At 36.7% G+C, this 20,613-nt stretch overlaps 3 protein-coding genes across 6 annotated transcripts; 1 reads left to right on the top strand and 2 right to left on the bottom strand.

Annotated features, from left to right (window-relative positions):
• Positions 1–3,409: 3,409 nt before the first annotated feature.
• On the bottom strand, positions 3,410–10,377 carry Iswi (nucleosome-remodeling ATPase imitation SWI). Of its 3 annotated transcripts, none has more exons than XM_088273211.1 (13): positions 10,292–10,370; positions 10,136–10,185; positions 9,711–9,931; positions 8,033–8,414; positions 7,649–7,936; positions 7,354–7,567; positions 6,741–7,240; positions 6,411–6,656; positions 6,222–6,324; positions 6,000–6,139; positions 5,688–5,928; positions 4,206–4,321; positions 3,410–4,120 (listed from the first exon to the last, which is right to left on the bottom strand). In XM_088273211.1, exons 2-13 carry the CDS (start codon positions 10,181–10,183, stop codon positions 3,578–3,580), a joined length of 3,042 nt encoding a protein of 1,013 aa, XP_088129337.1. In that variant the 5' UTR covers positions 10,184–10,185; positions 10,292–10,370; the 3' UTR covers positions 3,410–3,577. The 3 variants fall into 3 exon arrangements, with proteins under 3 accessions (XP_088129337.1, XP_088129336.1, XP_088129335.1); XM_088273210.1 differs by having other exon boundaries at positions 10,130–10,185; positions 10,292–10,353; XM_088273209.1 differs by having other exon boundaries at positions 10,130–10,377.
• Positions 10,378–11,920: 1,543 nt separating this feature from the next.
• LOC148301464 (uncharacterized) lies at positions 11,921–17,274 on the top strand. Of its 2 annotated transcripts, none has more exons than XM_088273216.1 (3): positions 11,921–12,085; positions 12,492–12,846; positions 13,680–17,274. In XM_088273216.1, exons 1-3 carry the CDS (start codon positions 12,083–12,085, stop codon positions 13,841–13,843), a joined length of 522 nt encoding a protein of 173 aa, XP_088129342.1. In that variant the 5' UTR covers positions 11,921–12,082; the 3' UTR covers positions 13,844–17,274. The 2 variants fall into 2 exon arrangements, with proteins under 2 accessions (XP_088129342.1, XP_088129343.1); XM_088273217.1 differs by having other exon boundaries at positions 11,933–12,172.
• Positions 17,275–17,401: 127 nt separating this feature from the next.
• Positions 17,402–18,350, bottom strand: Rpi (Ribose-5-phosphate isomerase). The gene has a single exon (XM_088273215.1). The coding sequence runs from the start codon at positions 18,320–18,322 to the stop codon at positions 17,531–17,533; it is 792 nt and encodes a 263-aa protein (XP_088129341.1). The 5' UTR covers positions 18,323–18,350; the 3' UTR covers positions 17,402–17,530.
• Positions 18,351–20,613: the final 2,263 nt, after the last annotated feature.

Below are 20,613 nucleotides of genomic sequence, written 5' to 3'. Positions count from 1 at the left end.
GCTCACCAGACAAGTTCAATTTCTGAAAGTAACTTACATCATTATTAAGTTTGGAGACCACTGCTCTATGCATTACTCGGTAGCATATGTGGGGTAAGAAGAAGTATAATCTTCCTACTTTACCGAAGAACAAATAAAAATATATTAAATCTTGATCCACTGAATCCCAAACAAGGTTTCTCCAGCATTGCCCTGGACCCCTGGCCTTTATACCTCATTATTTAGTAGACATTGTCTTAAATATAATCGATTTAAATTTAAAAAATAAATCGGTTATTTTTTAATAATCGATTACCTCTTATTTCTTTTTTAATCAAATTCTAATTAGAACAATTCTAGGGACGATAAAAATGAAGAGCGCCTTAAGCTTTCATCCCACCCCTAGCTAAAATTTACACATGTTGGCCACCACAGCACCCCTCCTATTGACCCTTGTACTTTTATTACCCTTAAGCGGACCGCTCACTTGGCGAATCGCACATGTTATCGGTGATATATCATTTAAAATAAGTTTTTTTTTCTTTTACGTATATTAATTTAAGTGACTGAAGGTGCGTGCAATCTTCTGTTTTTTAAATAATAAAAAAATCGAATAATTGAATTTCCTAAACATAGGTAGCTATTCCCATTCTGCGTAAACTTTCGACTGCCTTGTAATATTTTCGTAATTCTCTTCCGCCATAAAATAACCAAAATACTCTAGAGTTCTTTTTTTACAGTGTCTATATTTTTTTGTTAAGTGGTCTATACAAAAGACCTTTGAATAGATTGTCTATTCGTGATTTAAATCTATAGGATAAAAATAATTACAATTTTATTCCTATATATAAATTTTTAAACGATAAATTACCCAAATATTTTAAAGATAAAATAGTGTTTAACAAAAGTTTTTTATGAACATATTACTAGAAATAAGGATAAAATAAGACTGCCATTGTTGAAAAAAAAACACAAAACTTTTTAATGTATAAGGATTTGATAATGTATGATGAGATGCCTGAATGTATGAAGAACTACTTTAATGTCATTAATAGCAATTACAAAAATACTTTATACTAAAATGATAATATAAAAAAATGATGAATTCTCGTTTATTAATGTATCTCTTTTCAATATTTGTCATAACGGAATTACACAAATGACTGTTATTTTGTGTATTAATTCATTTAATTTTACTCTAAAAGCTTTTAAGTAATGACTTTAATTAGATTAAATTTATCAATAATTTTCTTATGTTATAATTATTTTCATACAATAATTTATACCATGAATAGTCAATCTGTGCTCAAATATAAACTGATTTTATTGCTTTTCCTCAGAAAACACTTGTAAACACAAAATTTCAATGTCACTATTGAGTGACAATTGTGAAGGAAGCGTTCGTTACCTACAAAATAATTAATACACCTACCCAAATTGCAAACCTACATTGTATGTATTGCCATAGCTGTTATGTAATAAGAAGCGTCACGTACCTACGAAAATGATCTGAAAAATTTGTTTTTGCGCGTTTTTTTAATACCATCAAACTATACGAGTACATGTGTAATTAACAATATTCGGATGTCAATTAATTTTACATCTAAATATGTGTATGTTTCTGTAACCAATTTCATAGTGGATTATGCAGTGATTGGGGAATCCAATCCCGCATCAATATCTCAATCTCGCAAGCCCGCGGGATTGTGGCTTTCAATTACGCGGATTCGCGGGATTGCAAAAAAACATAATTTTTGTTCTAAGTAGTTATTGTTATGAATTTATGAAGTACTGTATGAAATAAAGCACAATTGTATGTTTTAAAACATTATTTTTATTTACAATCAGTGTGTTTATTTTTTAATTACATCTATTTTTTTTAAGTGTTTCCGAAGAAATAATAAAATATTTATAGTTTCGTCTTTTAAATTCCGCCTTATTTTGTTACACATAATATATATATATATCCAGCGGCGGAAAACGCACCCTCGGCTTCAACACTGGTTGGCGATATCGACATTACATAGTTATAAGCAGTTTCTAAATACTTTTCTCTATTGCCTCCCCAAAAAGCGTAATCTCACGTTTCAATATGAGGTTAACTGAATTTGCTGGAGGGAGTCGGGCAGGCATATGTGAAGACTCGACTACCCATTCAGTACGGACACTGCGCTCTAATTCATCTTCTAATGTAGGCAAGGGTTCGCGACTTGTCGTCTTCATGGACTCGCTAGGTTTCACCTCCAATAGCGGCCTGCCAATCAAACTCTTAATTTCTGTTCTAAGTGTTGCTTCGCTCGCAAAAAATGTATCTTCCTAAGTCACAAGTTCCTCGCTTAGTCCATTATTTTGTCTTTTCAGTTTGTTGATCAAGAAACACAATGTGATTTCTGCAATAACTAAGGTTATGATTCAATCAAACAAAAATGCTGCATCGCTTGGTAGGCAAGGCTGATGCTTTCAACTAACGAATTTAAATATTTGCAGAGTGCAAATCTATATCTGTTAACACTGTAATATTTCTTTATTTCGTCCCAACTCTATTAACAGGTTATATTCTCATACAACAAAATTATCTTAGAAAAACCCATGCCGAAAACTAAACAAACCAGCTCTGTAAACTCACGATTTCATCTCTCTATTACAGAGAGATGAAATCATGAGTTCCACTAATAAAGATGTTACTACTTATTAATGAAGCCCGGACCGGGATGAATTGATATTTACAAAGACGTCCTCTCCCATTTATTTTTAAACTCCATTTTTATTACAGTCCCGCAAAACCGATCCCGCAAATATGGAGCTCTGTTGGATTCTCTAGTAGTGATTATTCAATTTTGTAAACCTTCTTAAGGTAAAATGGAAAAGGTAATGATGGAGTAATCTAATAACAGAAGTCATATAATAAAAATATATATAAAAATTACCATTCACAGTGACTGCAGCGATTCAAATTGTAAAAACTCATGTTCTGTTTTATGTCCTAAAAAGGAAATAACCTAGGTGTAAAATAATAAATGTGACTGTGGTATTTCAAGTGTTGATCTATGGCATAAGTTAGAGACATAAGTGCTAACATACCGCCACAAAAAATTTAAAATCGAATGTACGAAGCCTGTGGAAATTCAAATTTGCCATACTTTTTGAACAGACCTCGTATACAATATACATACTACTTTGGTTCTGAACTATGATTTTTAAAATTTTGAAAAATAAAAAATAATTACAGTTCTCACAAAATTAAAAAAAAAGTCCCTTGGAAAACCAAAAGAACTGCCAAATATTTTCGAAACTTGTAATTTTGTTTACTAATCCATTTTTTCTTTACAGCCACCTGAAATATATGATTATTAACCATTTTGTAAACAACTGAATATTTCCGCATTTCTATTTGGATTTTGATGCGAGTTAGAGAAAACAATGGACATTATATTTAAAAAAAAGTTTATTTAATAAAAACATTTACATTTTAACTAAAAATACTGATTTCACTTGTCATTGAAGACTAATATTAGTTTTCAAATGATTCATCCACTCTACACATACAAGACAAATTATAAATAAGGAGATGGAGATGGAGTAAATGGAGCACGGGGGTTCACGCCTTCTTCTTCTTCTTGTGCTTGGGGTCGGGCGCGTGGTCGGGCGCGGGAGCGGGCGCGGTGCGCGGGCGCTTGGCGGCGCGCGGCGCGGCGTGGTGCGCGCCGCGCCGCTCCGCGCGCTCGCGCTCCTCCAGCTCCTGGTTCTCGCGCTCGATGAGCGTGATGAGCGTGTTGCAGCGCCGCTGCAGCTCCACGGCCGTGCGCGACTTGAGGAACCAGTCGAAGCGGAACTGCGGCGCGGCGTGCACGGCCGCGCGCAGCTCCTCGTACACGTTCTCCTTGTCGAAGCCCAGCTTGTGCAGCATGCACACCAGGAAGCGGTCCTCCTCCTCGATGTAATTCTTGCCCTTGTTGGTGCCGTAGGAGATGCGCAGCTGGTGGAAGGGCGCCCGGTAGCGCGCCATCTTGGCGTCCAGCGCGCGCTTGATGGACGCGCGCCGCTGTATCTTGGCCTCGCCGCGCTCGATCTGCGCCATGATGCGCTCCACGTCCTGCAGCTCGTGGCAGCGCTCCCAGAACACGGCCGAGTACTCCATCACCTGCCGACACACCATCCGCATTATCATCATACACTCTCCGTCTGTCACTCTACAAGTACATATATGCATACTATATATACATTACCTCCTCCGGAGTCTTCCCCTCCACTTCCTTGGCTATATTCTCTATATCGTCTCGTCCATATTTTTCATTAGCCTTAATGAATTGGTTAAAATCCCGCTTGGTCCAATTGGTAAATCCTGAACATTACAACAACAAAAATTATAACCAAAAAATTCACTATAAGAAATTAGTCGACCAATTGTACCCCCGGGCCGCTTGCGGCTTATATTTTGATTCACCACAAATACCAAAAATTTTTTTTACAAATTTTATTCAGTAGAACAATATCTTATTTTTATGGCATGTTTAACCTTTTAACTGCGTTCACTTTGTTCCTGAGAGACGCCCGTGGGCGGCTGTATTTCGCCGTTTTTGAAATGATTACTTTTGTCATTTATTTAGTTAAGAAACAATTTATTTTCCTAAACAAAAACGTTCAATGGGATTCATTGTGCCTTTTTGGTACTCTATAATACACTCCTGTCACATTATTCTTGAAATATATCCTAATATAAACTAATACGATTGTAACATAAATAAATCAAAGCATGCATCGTGTGTCACTCTTACCCACTGGCGATGCGTAGCGTCGAGAGTGAGACAGATATAGGGCATGATTATGGCGCGGACTAATTACCGACCAGACCGCAAGAAAAATCTGGGATCTGTTCTTTTATTTATCCTTGTGATGTTACAAATTATTAGTCAGATATTTCAACAGATGTCATAAGGCCAAGGATTGACGTATTATTTTATCCAAAGTTCCACAACATGAAAAAATCCCTCCAAGTTGAACTGAGTTTCGAAACTTGGAGCAAAGTAAAAACACATACGGTTATGTCTGCCGCGTACGGGGAATGTTTTGTGAAAACACATACGGTTATGCGAGTCGCGTGGATCCGGTTAATGATATTGACAGAATTGTAAAAGATAAATTAATGGAGAACTAATATATTTTAAGAATGATATCTCTGAATTTTTTCTTAAAAATGTATTTGTTTTCAGTGCCCTTAAATCTATTTAGTTATTTGGGTTGGCCCGGGATCGTATCTGATTTGGACAGCCCTGTACATACTATATTTTATTTATTGGGTGTACTAATGCTGCAGAATGCTTTTAACTAATAAGTAATATACAACACCACATGTCAAATAGCGAGGGAAACATGAAAGTCTGAGCACTAAGCAGAGAATTAACCACAGTTAAAATAAATGAAAAAATGATCTACACCCTCTGTGGAATGAAAAAGTCGATATAAGTTGTTGAGATAATCCATATTAAAAGCCATAAAACTTAATCATAAAAAAAAGTTCACCAGTTAAATCCACTTTGGTACCGAGAATAAAATATGAATGTATAAAAAATACCATTCATGTGACAAAATATTTTCAATACTTATATGGTAAATTTTAGTATGGAAAGGTGGACAGGCAATATCGGCAAGGTTACAATATCACAATACATATTTGTATTGATGAAGAGATGAGGTAAAACAGCGCTCACCGATGGTGAGCAGGTGGTCCTTCTCGGAGAGCTCGCGGTCACTGAGCGGCTCGGCCTCGTCGATCTTGCGCTGCTCGTCCCGCTGCACGCGAGCCGCGTCCGCACCCAGCTCCGGGTTGCGCGGCACCTTGTACGCCAGCGAGCGCCGGAACCAGTAGATCTCCTGGTCCAGCAGCTCAAACAGGCGCGGCGGGAAGAACTGGAAGTCCTGCACCATGGGCTGCTTGGGCGGGCGCGGCGCCTGACACACAACACGGCAGTCAGCCTGGCTCTACTCTACATACTGCACTGTGTGCTGCACTGTGTACTCACCTTGGGCGCCTTGGGCTCCGAGACACGCAGCGCCTCCCGGAAGTACGCGTCCACCGCGTAGTTGGCCTTCCTTTCCCTCTTGGGCGGTTCTATCCAACTGCCGATGCCCATCACTTTCTGCTTCTCTCTGTAGTCCTCACCTTCGTTGGGCAAAAGTAAAGTAACCATTAAACCGACTTTCACTATTCATCGTTCCTAGTGATAAACAGAGGGATAGTTTACCTTCAAACTGATACACCGAGTCTGTAGCCCCCGGGGCATCCATTGTGAATTCTCTCAGAGAAGATTCTCCCAGTGATTCTAGCTTTTCTTTCAGCTCGTTTGTCTGCAAAATATGTTTGTACCAATTTAGCGAGTCGATAAATTACAATTACCAACACATACTCATCTCGTGGACCGAATGAATCCCACCTTCCTCTCTCCCTGCTCTAGGATGGTGTCGATGTCATCCTCCGTGAGTTCCGAGTCCTTGGAAGAAAACACGTGGTTGGCTCCGTGGCGGATCATGTTGAGCATTTCGTCTTTGTTCAGCTGGGCCTTCTGGTCCACGAGGCGACCCGACTGGATGACCAACTTGTCCAACCGTAACTTTACTTCGGCTCGCTCCACAATCTTCTCCTCCACCGTATTCTCGGTAATCAACCGGAACACTCGAACCTGAAGACGCAACAATCATGTCAGCATGAGCAAATTGACACGGCAAACTAAACCAAAAAATATTTAATTTAAAAAGGAATTCACTTGTTTCATTTGACCGATACGATGAGCTCTGTCCATAGCCTGAAGATCCATCTGCGGATTCCAGTCCGAGTCGTAGATGATGACCACGTCTGCGGAAGTGAGGTTGATGCCGAGACCTCCGGCGCGGGTGGAGAGCATGAACACAAACTTCTCGCTGCCCTCAGCATTGTACTCCTCGATCTGGCGGTTTCGATCTTCGTGCGGAGTTTGGCCATCGAGCCGGCAGTACTTGTACTGGCGCCAGTAACAGAAGTCCTCCAGGATGTCCAGTTGGCGCGTCATCTGGGAGAAGATGAGCACGCGCGAGCCCTGCTCCTTCAGTTTGGGAAGCAGCTTGTCCAGGAGAGCCATCTTGCCGCAGTTGTACAGTAAGTGCTCGTCCGTAGTGTACGGAGGTCCCGGCTCCGCTCCGTCAAACAGGTACGGGTGATTGCAACACTTCCGTAACTGCATCAAAATATTTTGAAGTCGCATTTTTTCTATCTTTCCCGCACCGTTAACTGCAAACAATAAGCTCGGATAAAGTGTAATCGAAATAACTGAATTTATCATACCCTAGAGTTATCCTAACGAAGTGGAATACGGTCATATACCAAAGGGAAAAGATACCAACCTATATCGATGTCCTTCATAAGAACTTTGGTGTACCACTCTCTCTGCATCTTACTGAGTCCCACATACACTTTGACCTCCTTCTTAGGCTTGAGTTTTTTCTCTACTTCGGACTTGAGGCGGCGCAGCAGGAAAGGCCGCAAAACAGCGTGGAGTCGCTGCACCAGGTTATTGTCCCCTAAGAACTGGTTAGTGTTGAACCACGAGTCAAAGTCCTAATTGGAGCAAGTAACATAATTAGCGGATGTGAAGAGGGAGCCGGGTACTATAGTTACATCGAGTAAACGTATACTCACATCGGAGCTGTTGAAAACATCGGGAAGCAGAAAGTTGAGCAGAGCCCATAACTCGTGTAAATTGTTCTGTAGGGGGGTTCCGGTGAGTAGCAGCCGGTTTGTTGTCTTAAACTCACGCAGAAACTCGGAAAGCTTTGACTTTTCATTTTTAATTCTATGAGCCTCGTCGATTACCATGTAGCGCCAATTAAACTTCTTGAATACGGATTTCTCCCGGATGACCATTTCGTAGGAAGTGATACACACATCCCACTCACCAGGCATCAGAACATCGCGGATAAATGTATTCTGCAAGTAAAAATTCAGTTAACATATTGAATACCTACATTTACTCGGGCTCGTCGGTAGAACACAAGAGGATATTTTGAGGAAAATAAAACTCACCCTCGTCTCTTGGTCTCCAATAAGACAGACGGCTCGGAGAGAAGGACACCACTTCTTGAACTCGTTCATCCAGTTGGTCAGGGTGGACTTGGGCACGATGACAATGTGCGGCCCTGGGATGTTCCGGAAGTGCTTCATGTATCCCAACAGAGATATGGTCTGCAAAGTCTTGCCCAGACCCATCTCGTCCGCCAAGATCCCGTTGATTCCATTTTCGTAAAGTGAAATCATCCAGTTTAATCCTCGTACTTGGTAATCTCGCATCTCCCCGTTTTTGATGTACGGCGGAGAAGCTTCGAAGCGGAATATTATCTTCTGCTTTACATTTGTTTCAGCGAGCAACTCCTCATCTTCTTCCTGTTCAGTCTTTCGGTGTCTGTGACTGAGATATCATGCACATTAGTACGGCAGCAAATGGCAAAAATAAAAACTACCTACTATAAGAGAAATCAAAGATATGAATGTAAATGCTATCACGCAACAACGGCGTCTCATATGTACATATTATAAAGTATTTTTATCGAAGACCCTCACAAACGAACTTATTAATATTATGTTGTTTGTAAAATAATAAATAGTACATTTGAAATGCCTGTGCTGGATAAAATACACATCATGTCTTCAATTCTTGAGTGTAAAAATTTATTAAATAATATATGAAAAGTACACCAGATTACTTACATTTCAAATTTAATGTCCCTCTCAAATCCCATATCATGTAATAAAAATTAAACCAACAAAGTATTTTATTAAAAATTCCAATATTCCCGTGTGTTGTGTCCACTCTTCCACAGCACAGCTCGAATATTTCTACTAAATTTAGTGTTCAATTAAGTTTAGTGTGTTATTTCCATAAATATAATATTCATTAATATCATAATTATGCACGCAATAACATTCCATATCTGGTCTCACGCATGCAACTAAATAATATTATTTGGTGCTGGAGATTCACGCAAAGATGACTCTTATCTTACCTTATAAGACAAATTAAAAGCCAGACAAATTTAAAGAACATAAAAAGAGTCATGTAACGTATGTCAATCTTAGAAAAATTTAAGAATGTCGAGCATTCATAAATGGGTATGGGTATGTATGACCGGTAAACCATCTGGTTGATAAACTGAAACAAAACCAAAACTACTATTCCAGGATAGACATAACCAAAACAAAGATCGCAGATATAGAATGTGTCCAAAAGTGATAATACAGGACATATATGCACATACAAGTGGAACTGTACTAAAGACTGCTGGAAAGTATAAAGTACAGAAGTGCGCAACAACTCTCTATTCCTCAACTCTCACTTGCTCGATGATGGGTGTCAATAGGATAAACACAATAGCAACAAAACATTACATTCAAAATGGATTCAGTGAACATTTCGGATTTTTAATAATTTGGCTTTCATTAAATTTTTGAATAAATAATACTATTAGGAAACACCCTCACCAGTGACTAATACAACTTAAGTTTTGAAACGGGTGAACTAAATCAAATTGAGATTTTTTAAATAAAATATTTAAGGCAGTTTGTTACTAGTTATTATTGGCAGAAAAAATGTATAATGGTCGGAAAACCGGTTTTATTGCACACATTAGGCAAACCCAAAAACTAAATACTCTATGTAACACACAATATTAGTCGATAGTAGAGTCAATGAGCAAGTGGCACTTACTCTCCAGGATCCACCTTCTCCTCTTCCTTGACCTTCTTGGGGCGCCCTGCCTTGGGCTTGGCCGGACTCCCTCCACTGTTCTTGGGGGCACTCGCCATAAAATGAGAGAAGATTTCCGTCTGCCGCAACAAGAAATCGAAGCGCTTGGAGCGGTCGGTCTCGATCTTGCTTTCAAAGTCACCCTCCTTGCAGCGCGAAGAAGAATCGCTGGAGGATCCATTCTGTGCACGACAAAAATATGTCAAATCCAAATCAGCGTGTCAACGTTGAAAAACTAAGCATTCAGATTGACAGTCTGGGAACATGATAAAATGCCTTTAAGACCAATACAAATTAGATACTGGGTTCGGGATACTAAATTTTTGGGGTTACACTGGTACAAATAAAGAATAATATAATAAAAACAAAATTATACTAACACTCACCGAGTTCTCCCCTTCTACCCCGTCTACCTTCATTTCGGCTTGTGCCATATCTGTAAAATAAACTAAATTATCCGAAGCTGCGTCAAAAACCCAACAGCTAATAGACAAAACCGGCAGTCATTTGAAATCTAAAACAACAAACGACGAACTAATCACCTGCCACCGGCTAGACACAAAAGAGCGGCATTTACTAGCAATATGGCGGACGTTTAGCACTCAGTCGACTCAATCTATGACTTAGTTTAGATTGTCTGTGGTTCCATTATAAATAGGGGGACCCGGGGCGGAACGGGAAAAGGCTCTAATCTGTAGTGGGGTGATGGGGAATGCAAGACAATTGTATTTTATCACTCAGTAGCCGGCCGCAACTAATTAAGTTTAGTTAGTGTCAGTGTTACACTGCACCACATCGCAATATTCCAAACGTACTCAAATTTACGTATCATTTGTAAATTGCTGCTGTAGTCTTCCAAGGTTTATAGTGTCATTTTTATCTTTTATTGAAATAATATGTAGTCATGTATTTCGTCATGAAGTCTTGTACGTAATATAAAACATATAACGTGTTAAATCATTTTCTAAAATCGTTTTATTTGACATCAAATGCAAACATTCATATTGGGGCAGAACTAATCTTTGGGCAGAATATTTATTTATTTTTTGATCAAGATACATATGAGACTTTACTACAATTTAATGTGTATATTGTTCAAAGATTCGATGTGGCATTAAGTCAGAAAAACTGACAGACAAAAAAGCTTGTGAAAAAATATGGAACAAGCTGTGGAAACTGTAATTACTAGAATGGGTTATAAAAGGGCATCTGACAAATTTTGACTGATTTTCTGCCCTCACTGACTTCTAATATCGAGTTAGACACTACACTTACTACGTCAACTGAAAACTTGTTCCAAGCACAGCTGATTCTCAAATAAAGCCTGAGAAAAATAACAATCCAACTCCATTTGAAAATATACAACCGATTACAATCTTATTAGACTCGTCAAAAGGTTACAAATATGGACATTGATGTTGAACGCCCTGATTGTTGGATGTCTGACACCCTCACAGGTTCTAGACAATCTAAAACTTTTTTCGAATGTGCTACACTTAAAGATTTGATACCTTTACCTAAAGTTAAATCAGCACAGAAAAGATCCGTAAGAAAAAGAGGGAAAGCAGCAATTTTGACAACATCTCCTTACAAGCCTGAATTACAAGAATTACAAGCCCCGTACCTGGGGCAGAATGGGTAAACTATACTTACATAATATTGTCCAAAAATAACAACAACAAAAAAGAGAATTTAAACAGAATCCAAACACTTTTTTTCATATTCATTGTCAAATTTCATATCAAACATAAGGTATCCCGTTCCGCCCCGTGTTCCCCTACTAATGAGTTACATATTTATGAAAAAGTGAGACCAATCGAGAATAATGAGTTTTACCACCTCCAAGAGAATTTTTAAAGATTTTATATTTTTCCATACCATCGTCATCCATGTTGTTTTTACAATACTAATTACCCTAATCCCTACTTATTGTCAAAGTTGGCGTGGTTATATTGGCATCCCAATGCGGGTCACGAAATTAATCAAAGTAAGCGTTATAAGCACATTGGCTAGCAGCTAGAACGGCAGCTCAATGCTCATTATATAGAGTATGTATTGCCCATGAAACTGATATTCCTAAAAAAAAAACGATGTACCTACTTACCTACTTATTGTTTCTGAGTCTGTCTGTGGTCAGTGTGTACATGGACTTTAGTCTTTGGTCTTGGTTGTCAACAGACAAATTAGTTAGTCTTTGGTTAACAGACGTATGAAATTCAATATATTTTTATTTTGTCGATACAAAATAATATAAGCAACATTCATTTTGCTATCAGGCGTTAATTAAAATTAAACATTTAACACATTTTGTCAAGTGGAAAACTCACCTGGAAATGGTTTGATGTTTTTTATATAGAAAATAGAAATAAATATTTTCTCTAGATTGATTAATGATTTTGTGAACCATACCATGAAACTATCCGGTAAAGGTTTTGTATTCTTCATTTGAAAAGAAAAACCGTTTGAAAAAATCTGATATTAAAATAATCTTAACTATGCTGTCTTATATTGCCTTTGACCTTTCTTGTAAATGATATTTTAACTATTTTATTAATAGTAACACCGTAATGCAATCTTAAATTTGCTGATAGGTATGTGATCAAGAGATGCGAAGCAGCATATGCTTTAGCTATATCCGTAATATTTTGGTACTATAAATGAGGCTGTTAGAGAAATAACTTAGTTGATTGGGCTTAGTCTGCTACGTGCTTTTTATATATCTAATAGTTGTGTTATCTGCAGACGATGGTAGCGGGGGCCAAGGTGGCGAGTGTGGGAGCAGGTCGCAAGAAATCAGGAGGACCCAAATTCGAACTCAGCAGTGAACAGAAGACTGACATCAAGGAAGCTTTCGATCTGTTTGACACGGAGCACACGGGGAGTATAGATACTAAGGAGTTGAAAGTGGCCATTCGAGCCCTCGGCTTTGAACCCAAGAAGGAGGAGATCAAGCGAATGATAGCGGATATTGATAAAGATGCCACTGGAAAAGTCTCCTATGACGATTTCCTCTCCTTGATGACTGTTAAAATGGCTGAGAAGGATACAAAAGAAGAAATAATGAAAGCCTTTAAATTATTTGATGACGATGAGACTGGTAATTTGCATTACTTTGCGATTTATAATTTTACGATACTATTCATTGGCTATTTTATTTATTTTATTGACTGATCAAGTAAACACATAAGTACTCGAAAAATAATAAAACCGTATATAAGAAATGAAGAAAACTTTTTACTTAAGTTTTCTTATGGAAAAGGGCAGTTTTTAAGTATTTTTATTTCTGATAATGGAATAATGCATTATTGTAAAGAGATTAATAATAACATCTCCCATATTTTATGATTTTTATTGTTTTCATTGAATTTTTACCAAGAATATTTGGAACCACTTTATAAACTGATCTTAGATACACAAAGGTATTCCATCTAGTACGTTGAGCCAGTAACTCCATTATAATCTACTACTACCGCTGTTACTATGCTAAAATCAGTTTGAGCCTATTTCTTCGCCAGGGTGCCTATAGGCACGCCTGATATATCAAACACGGGCAAAAGACCCATTTTTTGTGTCCATACCAGATGCGGGCAAATCTGCAAAGGCCCATTTTTTCCGGCATGATTAAATTGAGTAAATTTGCCAAAGGGTTAGTTATATTATTCTTAGAGTCTCAATGGTTTTGAGAATATCATTCGGTTGAATAATTTATTTTTAACATTCTAATCCTCGAGACTCGAGACTAGAAAATATTCACCTTTTATTTCATTCACTATTAATTTAATATAAAATTACCATAAAATAAAACCAGTATTTTTTAAAACTCGAATGTGTTGGATCTTCTATCTTTAGAGCAAATTGTAAACCACAAAAAAATAAAAACCAATAAATAAATTAAGACAACCTTTAATGTATATAACATTAATATTACAGGAAAAATATCTTTCAAAAACTTGAAGAGGGTGGCCAAGGAATTAGGAGAGAATTTAACAGACGAGGAATTGCAAGAGATGATTGAAGAAGCGGACCGAGATGGCGATGGAGAGATCAGTCAGGAAGAGTTCCTTCGTATCATGAAAAAAACTAGTCTATATTAAAAAAAAAAAAAAATCTTCAGTGTTCACTCCACAACCATATCAGTTGACATGTCTCTTTGTAATGTGATCTTTTTTTTATTATTTAGATGTAATTTTTTTTACTTAATTTTTTTCCCTCATGGCATGTATGATACTTGTATTTTTACTGCAGGTTGTCTTATTTTGAGTTATTTACCGAGTATTTCTTATTTCATTGATCTGTTCAAATATGATAATGTGATTATTTATGTTTTAATATTTCGGAGGAGTAAATGTAAATGGGCAGATTGTTCTTATCCAGAAACAAGTCAATGTATTTTTTAAAAATATTACACTCCATTGCTATAATTTAGGTAAAGTTACAATATTAGTGTAAAACTTATTGCGTTTTAATGATCCAGTTTGTCTTGATAATATGTAAAATAAAATCTGTTTCCTTTAAAGAATCCATTGATCTTTTGAGTAAGACAACGTAATTTAAATTACATTACATAAGTAATACTTATATAATGTATATATTTATAAGTGTGGTTTGAGTTGTAGGGCAGGTTTGACTGAATTATTGTCTGAGTGATGGAAGTCATTCAAAATGTCCTCAGTTATTATTCATTAATTGTATCATCTACTCATTCGATTGGTTTATGCATACATAAGATTGTGTTTACTGTCGGAAGAATGTCCTAATAATATTAGTACATATATAGTAGACTTAATTTTCCAGCATGGCTTGAACTGGGAGCTTAAACACTTCAGCTAGGATTTTTTTGTACAAAGTGTTTAAAAAGAAAATAATTTTAAAAAAATGATTTATTCAAAGTTTACTCACTTTTTAACCTTTTCATAGCCGCAAATAAATTACGCGGCAGTGCTCAACAGGCCAAGTATTTTTTTGAAAAAAAAAAGTTGTCTAAAGATTTTTTTTTGTTGTTTTTATTGAATTATAATTTACTTACCAAATATTATATCCCGCATCGATTGTTAGAGTTTTATTCTTGAAGTTAAACCAGTTTCAAATTTTCAGGGTTGTCACACTAAGTCGCACACGCAAGTTTTTATTAAATTTAATATTAACACACAACTATTATTTATCAATGGAATATTTTAAAATAATAAGAAAAACACAAAAAAATTGAGCAAAATAAAAACCCCTGGCGTTCAAAAAAATCGATTAAAATAATCAATATTTCAAGTGGTTTGAGTGGTAGCCCTAATGACATCTGTCAACTGTCAGCTGAAAGTGATACCGATAAATCACTTAAAAGTATTTAAAAACTTTATAAAATATTTTGTGACAACTTCAACCGATGGCAATGTATGTTCCGTTTTTGACAGATTGTCAATATGAGTTAAAACTGCGGAGTAATACGTCATCAAAAGTACTGACGAGATATCTCGTCTCTGGCCATACGGGCACTCCGCCATTTGCCGAGATATCTCGTCTCTGGCAACCATCGGGTTAAATAAAATATAGCAATTTAAGCATATTTAATTTTTCTTGAATTAAGAAAAATGAATAATTTAATTGTGTAATATATTTTAAAGCATGGATTTCAACAAAGACCTATATAACAATCAGGACAATAGTATCGACTTACCTGGCATATACGTTTTCCAGTCTGGTTTTTTTCAAGCAGCACACGATATATCTTTTTTTGGGTTCTGTTTTTTTCTGTTATATATTGGTATTGGCTCTAAAAAGTGACATTCTGTCAGGCGCAATGGATTTGCATTTGGATTTGTGATTGGTCGTAATTTTTTTATAATTAAGAATCAGAAGCCCAATGAGAATGTTTTATCTTAAGTATTATTCTAGTCAACCCATTTCTCTCTCTCTCTGTGTGTTCGCTTTAAAGGTGTATTTTGATTTAAAATAATGTGTCCAGTGCACTAAATATATATGGAAATATTTTGTACAAAATTTTTTATTTTTCAACATTCCCTTAATTATTGTCGAGTAAAAATAAGTTACTAGCTTAAATCTCTTGCAATGGTAGTTCCTCAAAATTTTAAGTTTTTCTATTTATTAATAAAAAGTTACTAGCTTAATACTGATTCAGTTTCAGTGTTGTAAACTTTAAATTTATTCAAAAATGTCATTTAAATATTTAATTTTTATATTTATGAATTAATATGCTTGTAGAAAGAGTGACTCGTTGACTGAATTCTAAAATGTGGTTTAGTCATTTGCTACCTTTCAATCTCACATATCAATCTGTGATAAAATCAGTGCTAACACAAAATTCTGATATTTTACCACAAACACACATTGCCTTTAACAACGTATTTGTCAAGATTTAGTTTATAATTCTTCACCAAACCCCCATTATTTCTAAATTTTATTTATTTATTTTGAGCCGTATGCATCGGGAGATAATATATTTACGACCAGCAGTTTGAACAGAAAATAAATTATTAAAGAATGATGTGTTTTAAGATTTTATGTCAACAAGGTATTTTGGTGTACTGTGGCAGAAAATGTTGCAAAGGACCCAGGAGTTTTGGTGTACTGTGGCAGAAAATGTTGCAAAGGACCCAGGAGTTTTGGTGTACTGTGGCAGAAAATGTTGCAAAGGACCCAGGAGTTTCAACCGGACGATGTGCCACGCTATTGGGTATCAATCGGCAGTCTTTACAGAGAATTTTGGTCAAAGACTCGAAGATGTTCCCTTACAAAGTGCAGACAGCGCATTAACTATTCACCATTGACCGCCAACCGTGTGTAACCTACACTCGAGCCACGCTCAATCTTGATCACGAGGAACACAACTTTTATCGAAAATCACTATGAGTGACGAGGCCCATTTCTATCCCTGTGAATATGTGAATAAGCCGAATTATCACCTCTGGGGTACTGAAAATTCACGAAGAGCTGTTACACCCACTCAAAGTTACTGCACGGCGTGGGGTTTATGCTGGAGGTGTCACTGGGCCTTATTTTTTTTTAAAACGTTGCAGACCAAACGATCACTGTGGACGGTGAGTGCTACAGAGCCACGCTCGATGACTTATTCCTTCCTCAATTGGATGATTGGGATTGGAAATCATGCGGGTTCAAGAGGATGATGCAACAATACATACTGCTGGAGCCACAACCAATATTCTGAGGGCTGTATTTCCGGGTCCCCTAATATCTTGTTTTGGTGACATACTGGCCGGCAAGATCGCCCGATTGAACCTTTCCAAACTTCTTTTTGTGGGGTTTCTAAAAGTCACAAGTCTATATCAACAAGCTTTCAAAGAGATTACCCGTCAAGAATGTGAGAACTATTGCCGGAAGTTCTGAAAAGAGTGATGCCATAAATCAGGCCCATATGGCCATCAATTCTGGCGGAGGCCACTTGGCCTATTTCATTTTTTCAACATAATGGAAAAAAAATTAAGACATCAAATAAACTTTATCCAAAAGTCAAACTAACATTTTTGATTCATAAAAAAAATATACCCAAAGAACATTGAGTGTTAACTTACATAAGCCCTCCGATGCAGTAAATTTTTCTATAATGATGAGCATAAGAAAAGTCCAAAATACATAGAAAAAAAGGTTTACTTGAATTGTAGGGGCCATGTTAAATAAATACATTTTCACATAGCAAAAGATATATCTATTTTATAAAACAAAAAAATGTAGAAAAATAAAGTTTCAAGTTGAAATGAAAGGTAAGAGAATAATATAAAAGATATGCAAAATGTCTCGAGTATAACATTGTTTTATTCTCTTTCAACTACGGATCCATCAGCCAAACCGAAGTATGCTTTAGTTGCCATAGAGACGAATAATCCTGTTTCAACAACTCCGGGAATCATTTTAATGGCTCGATTAACAGCTTCCCAGTCCAGATCCTGATTAACAAATTTCCAATCCAGGATAAAATTTCCATTATCAGTAACGCAGGGTCCGGCTTTTGCGATGGCGGGTCGAAGAACAACTTCACCGCCAAATTCTTTCGCTACTTTTTCCCGGATGGGCACATACGCCATAGGAATTACTTCAATAGGAATGCCTTTTTTATACTGGTCACCTAAACGTCTAGAATCTTTAGTGTAGTCGGCTATAACGATAAAGGTCTTGGCACAAGACACCACAATTTTCTCTTGCAGTAGGCAACCTCCCCCGCCCTTGATGAGTGTGAGGTTAGAATCCACTTCGTCGGCTCCGTCGATAGCGACGTCTATATTGGGGTTAGTCTCCAGGTCTCCGAGAGTCAATTTGTGTTTAAGTATAAGCTGCCGAGCTTGAAATGAAGATGGAATACACACTAGATTTAAGTTTTCATTTTTTACACGCTCTCCTAACTTTTCAACGGCGTAAACGACTGTGGACCCGCTACCGATTCCAACAACAAAGTTGTTCTTTACGTATTCGTTTACTGCTTTATGTGCAGCAATTTGTTTGGATTTTTCTAAAGACATTTCGATAGTTGAGTATTTGTTTGAAAACTCTCTAATAGTCGCCGAGGACAGTGCAAAAGTGAAACTAGAACTAAAACTAGAAAAACGCATGCCGAGTTAAGGTCACGCGGTAAAAACCGGTGAAAGCGTCGCTGTCAAATTCATTTGTCAAAATTTAATTAAAAAGTGTTGCAAGTTACTGAAAAAAGGTAACTAAAATAATAATGAGGTACTTACCTTCTTCATGACAGTTGATTCTGTAGAGTGGCGTAGGTCCTTACAAATAATACGTGAGATGGAAATGTTTCACTCTCAAGTTACTTGAATTTTTGAGAGCAAACCATGTTAGAATTTTTTAATGCACGTGTTTATTTGTTTAATAATTTAAAAAAAAATGAAGTATGAAGTTTTTTCTATTAACTATTGGTATGTTATTTGGTTACTTGTAAATTGGAAATGCTCAACTCAGATAAGAAGGAGCCACATACTATGATGCACGCATTGCTATCCTCATATATAGATGCAATACCTTGGACATGTTTGCTTCATAAATTATTTTTTAGATATTTAAATAGGGTTATAAAACAATAATCAATAATCTTTATACAAATAACAGGCTCTACTTGAAAAAATCACTTGTGAGAGTTTGTGATTTATTACATATTAATATAAATAAAATAATATGTCCCGTGTGTTTCTAACTATTGTGACATTAATTGTACGATAATGATTTTAATATAATATGGATATGTATAAAGTAGGGAGCCATGGCGTAGTTCAGTAAACTCTTGACTATAAAACTGTCGTTGCGAGATCGATTTCCGCCAATTAAGTTTATTTTCGATTGGTCTGGGTGTTTATGATTTATCTATACTCACCATTCTACCTGCAGATAAGCCTCTAATATAGAGGGTTTACCCGTTATCCATTTAACCCTTTCTCTTCCGAATTAATTACGATTGATATAAAAAAATATTTGACACTTGAAAGTGTGTACTGATAATATTTGAAATTTTAAAATTTTTTCTTCTTCATATAGTTTAGAAGTTGTTTAACGTTGTTTTAAAACAACACTGGCTCTGAGAGGGAACAAAATTAGTAGTATGGAGATAAATGAAATATTTTTGTTGCTTATAAAACATATTTTATATTTATATATTATGTAAGTCTACTTCTTCTTCTTCTTGTTCTTTATATAGGACTATGTCCTGTCACTCTCCGGTTCGCTCCTGGGAGGTGGAAGACCAGCTATCTCTCCATCGTTTAGGTGGTCTTCCTGGGGGTCTGCTACCTCTCACGCTGTTGTCCACTGCTATCCTCACCACTCGATCCGAACTCGCTCTTCCAACATGATTTCTCCAGAAACGTCTTCTTTCTCTTCCCCATCGCACAACATCTTCAACATGGCAGATTTATCTTATTTCTGAGTTTCTTACTCTGTCGCGAAGTGTTGGGCCTGCCATGGGTCGTAGAGTCTTCATTTCGGATGTTCTAAGGCTTTTCGTTCTCGCGGTGTCGGCTCTTGTTTCAGTGCCGTATGTCATAATCGGTCATAAGCAGGTTTTATAAATTCTCACCCTAATAATGTAAGAAGTACAATAAAAAATATATACTGTCGGACCCTGCCAGCTCAAGTGCTGGCCTCTTCCGAGGATCGACCTCTACGACGCTCATTTGTGTTGCATTCGGCCATTAATACTCGAGCAATCTTTGCTCGGAACACCACAGGAGACTTGTATCTTTCACTTTGCTGATTGCAATGCCTTTTACTACGGCGGGACACACCATGTCTATATATGATTCACTGGTCATTGACCATCACAGATTTTTTATAATATGAAAGTATGCACATTTATCTATACATACGTATAAAAAATTGAAATGAAATAATTATAAATACATTGTTATTTTGTAGAATCAGCCACCTCAAATGACGAAACTTCGAAAATGCCAAACAAGGCTTTTTGTTTACGGTATAAAGTAAGTTGCAGTAGGTCCAACTTAGTAAAAAAAAAATATACGTTGGCAGAGCAGATTCACTAGATCAGTTTAAAATAACCGTATCTAAATAATATTAGTGCTTACTTTGCAAATAATTTTCAAAGTTTGTGTTCTTCCTGTTGTTTTAAAACAACACCGGATGAAAAAGGGTTAAAAATTAATTTTTGTTAAAAGTAGTTATATTAAAAATCATGGTAGACGTATTTTTAAAGCCTTAAAAAAATAATAAGGAGCTATCTATCCACGACAAGTAAAAACACATTACGTTGTTCCGGTTCCGGTTTCATGTTTGCGTCAAGAGAGAGTTCCTTAGGGCGAAGTGTTCAGATTAAGGAGAAGACATCAGATAGATGATAGAAGCACTCGGGCAACGATGGCGCAGTGGTTAAATTCCCATTTAA

This window comes from Brachycentrus maculatus, unplaced genomic scaffold, assembly GCF_059751285.1.
Source record: "Brachycentrus maculatus isolate JH-2025_06_01 unplaced genomic scaffold, ASM5975128v1 h1tg000560l, whole genome shotgun sequence".
NCBI classification, from domain to species: domain Eukaryota; kingdom Metazoa; phylum Arthropoda; class Insecta; order Trichoptera; family Brachycentridae; genus Brachycentrus; species Brachycentrus maculatus.
This window is presented reverse-complemented; position numbering and strand designations above follow the sequence as displayed.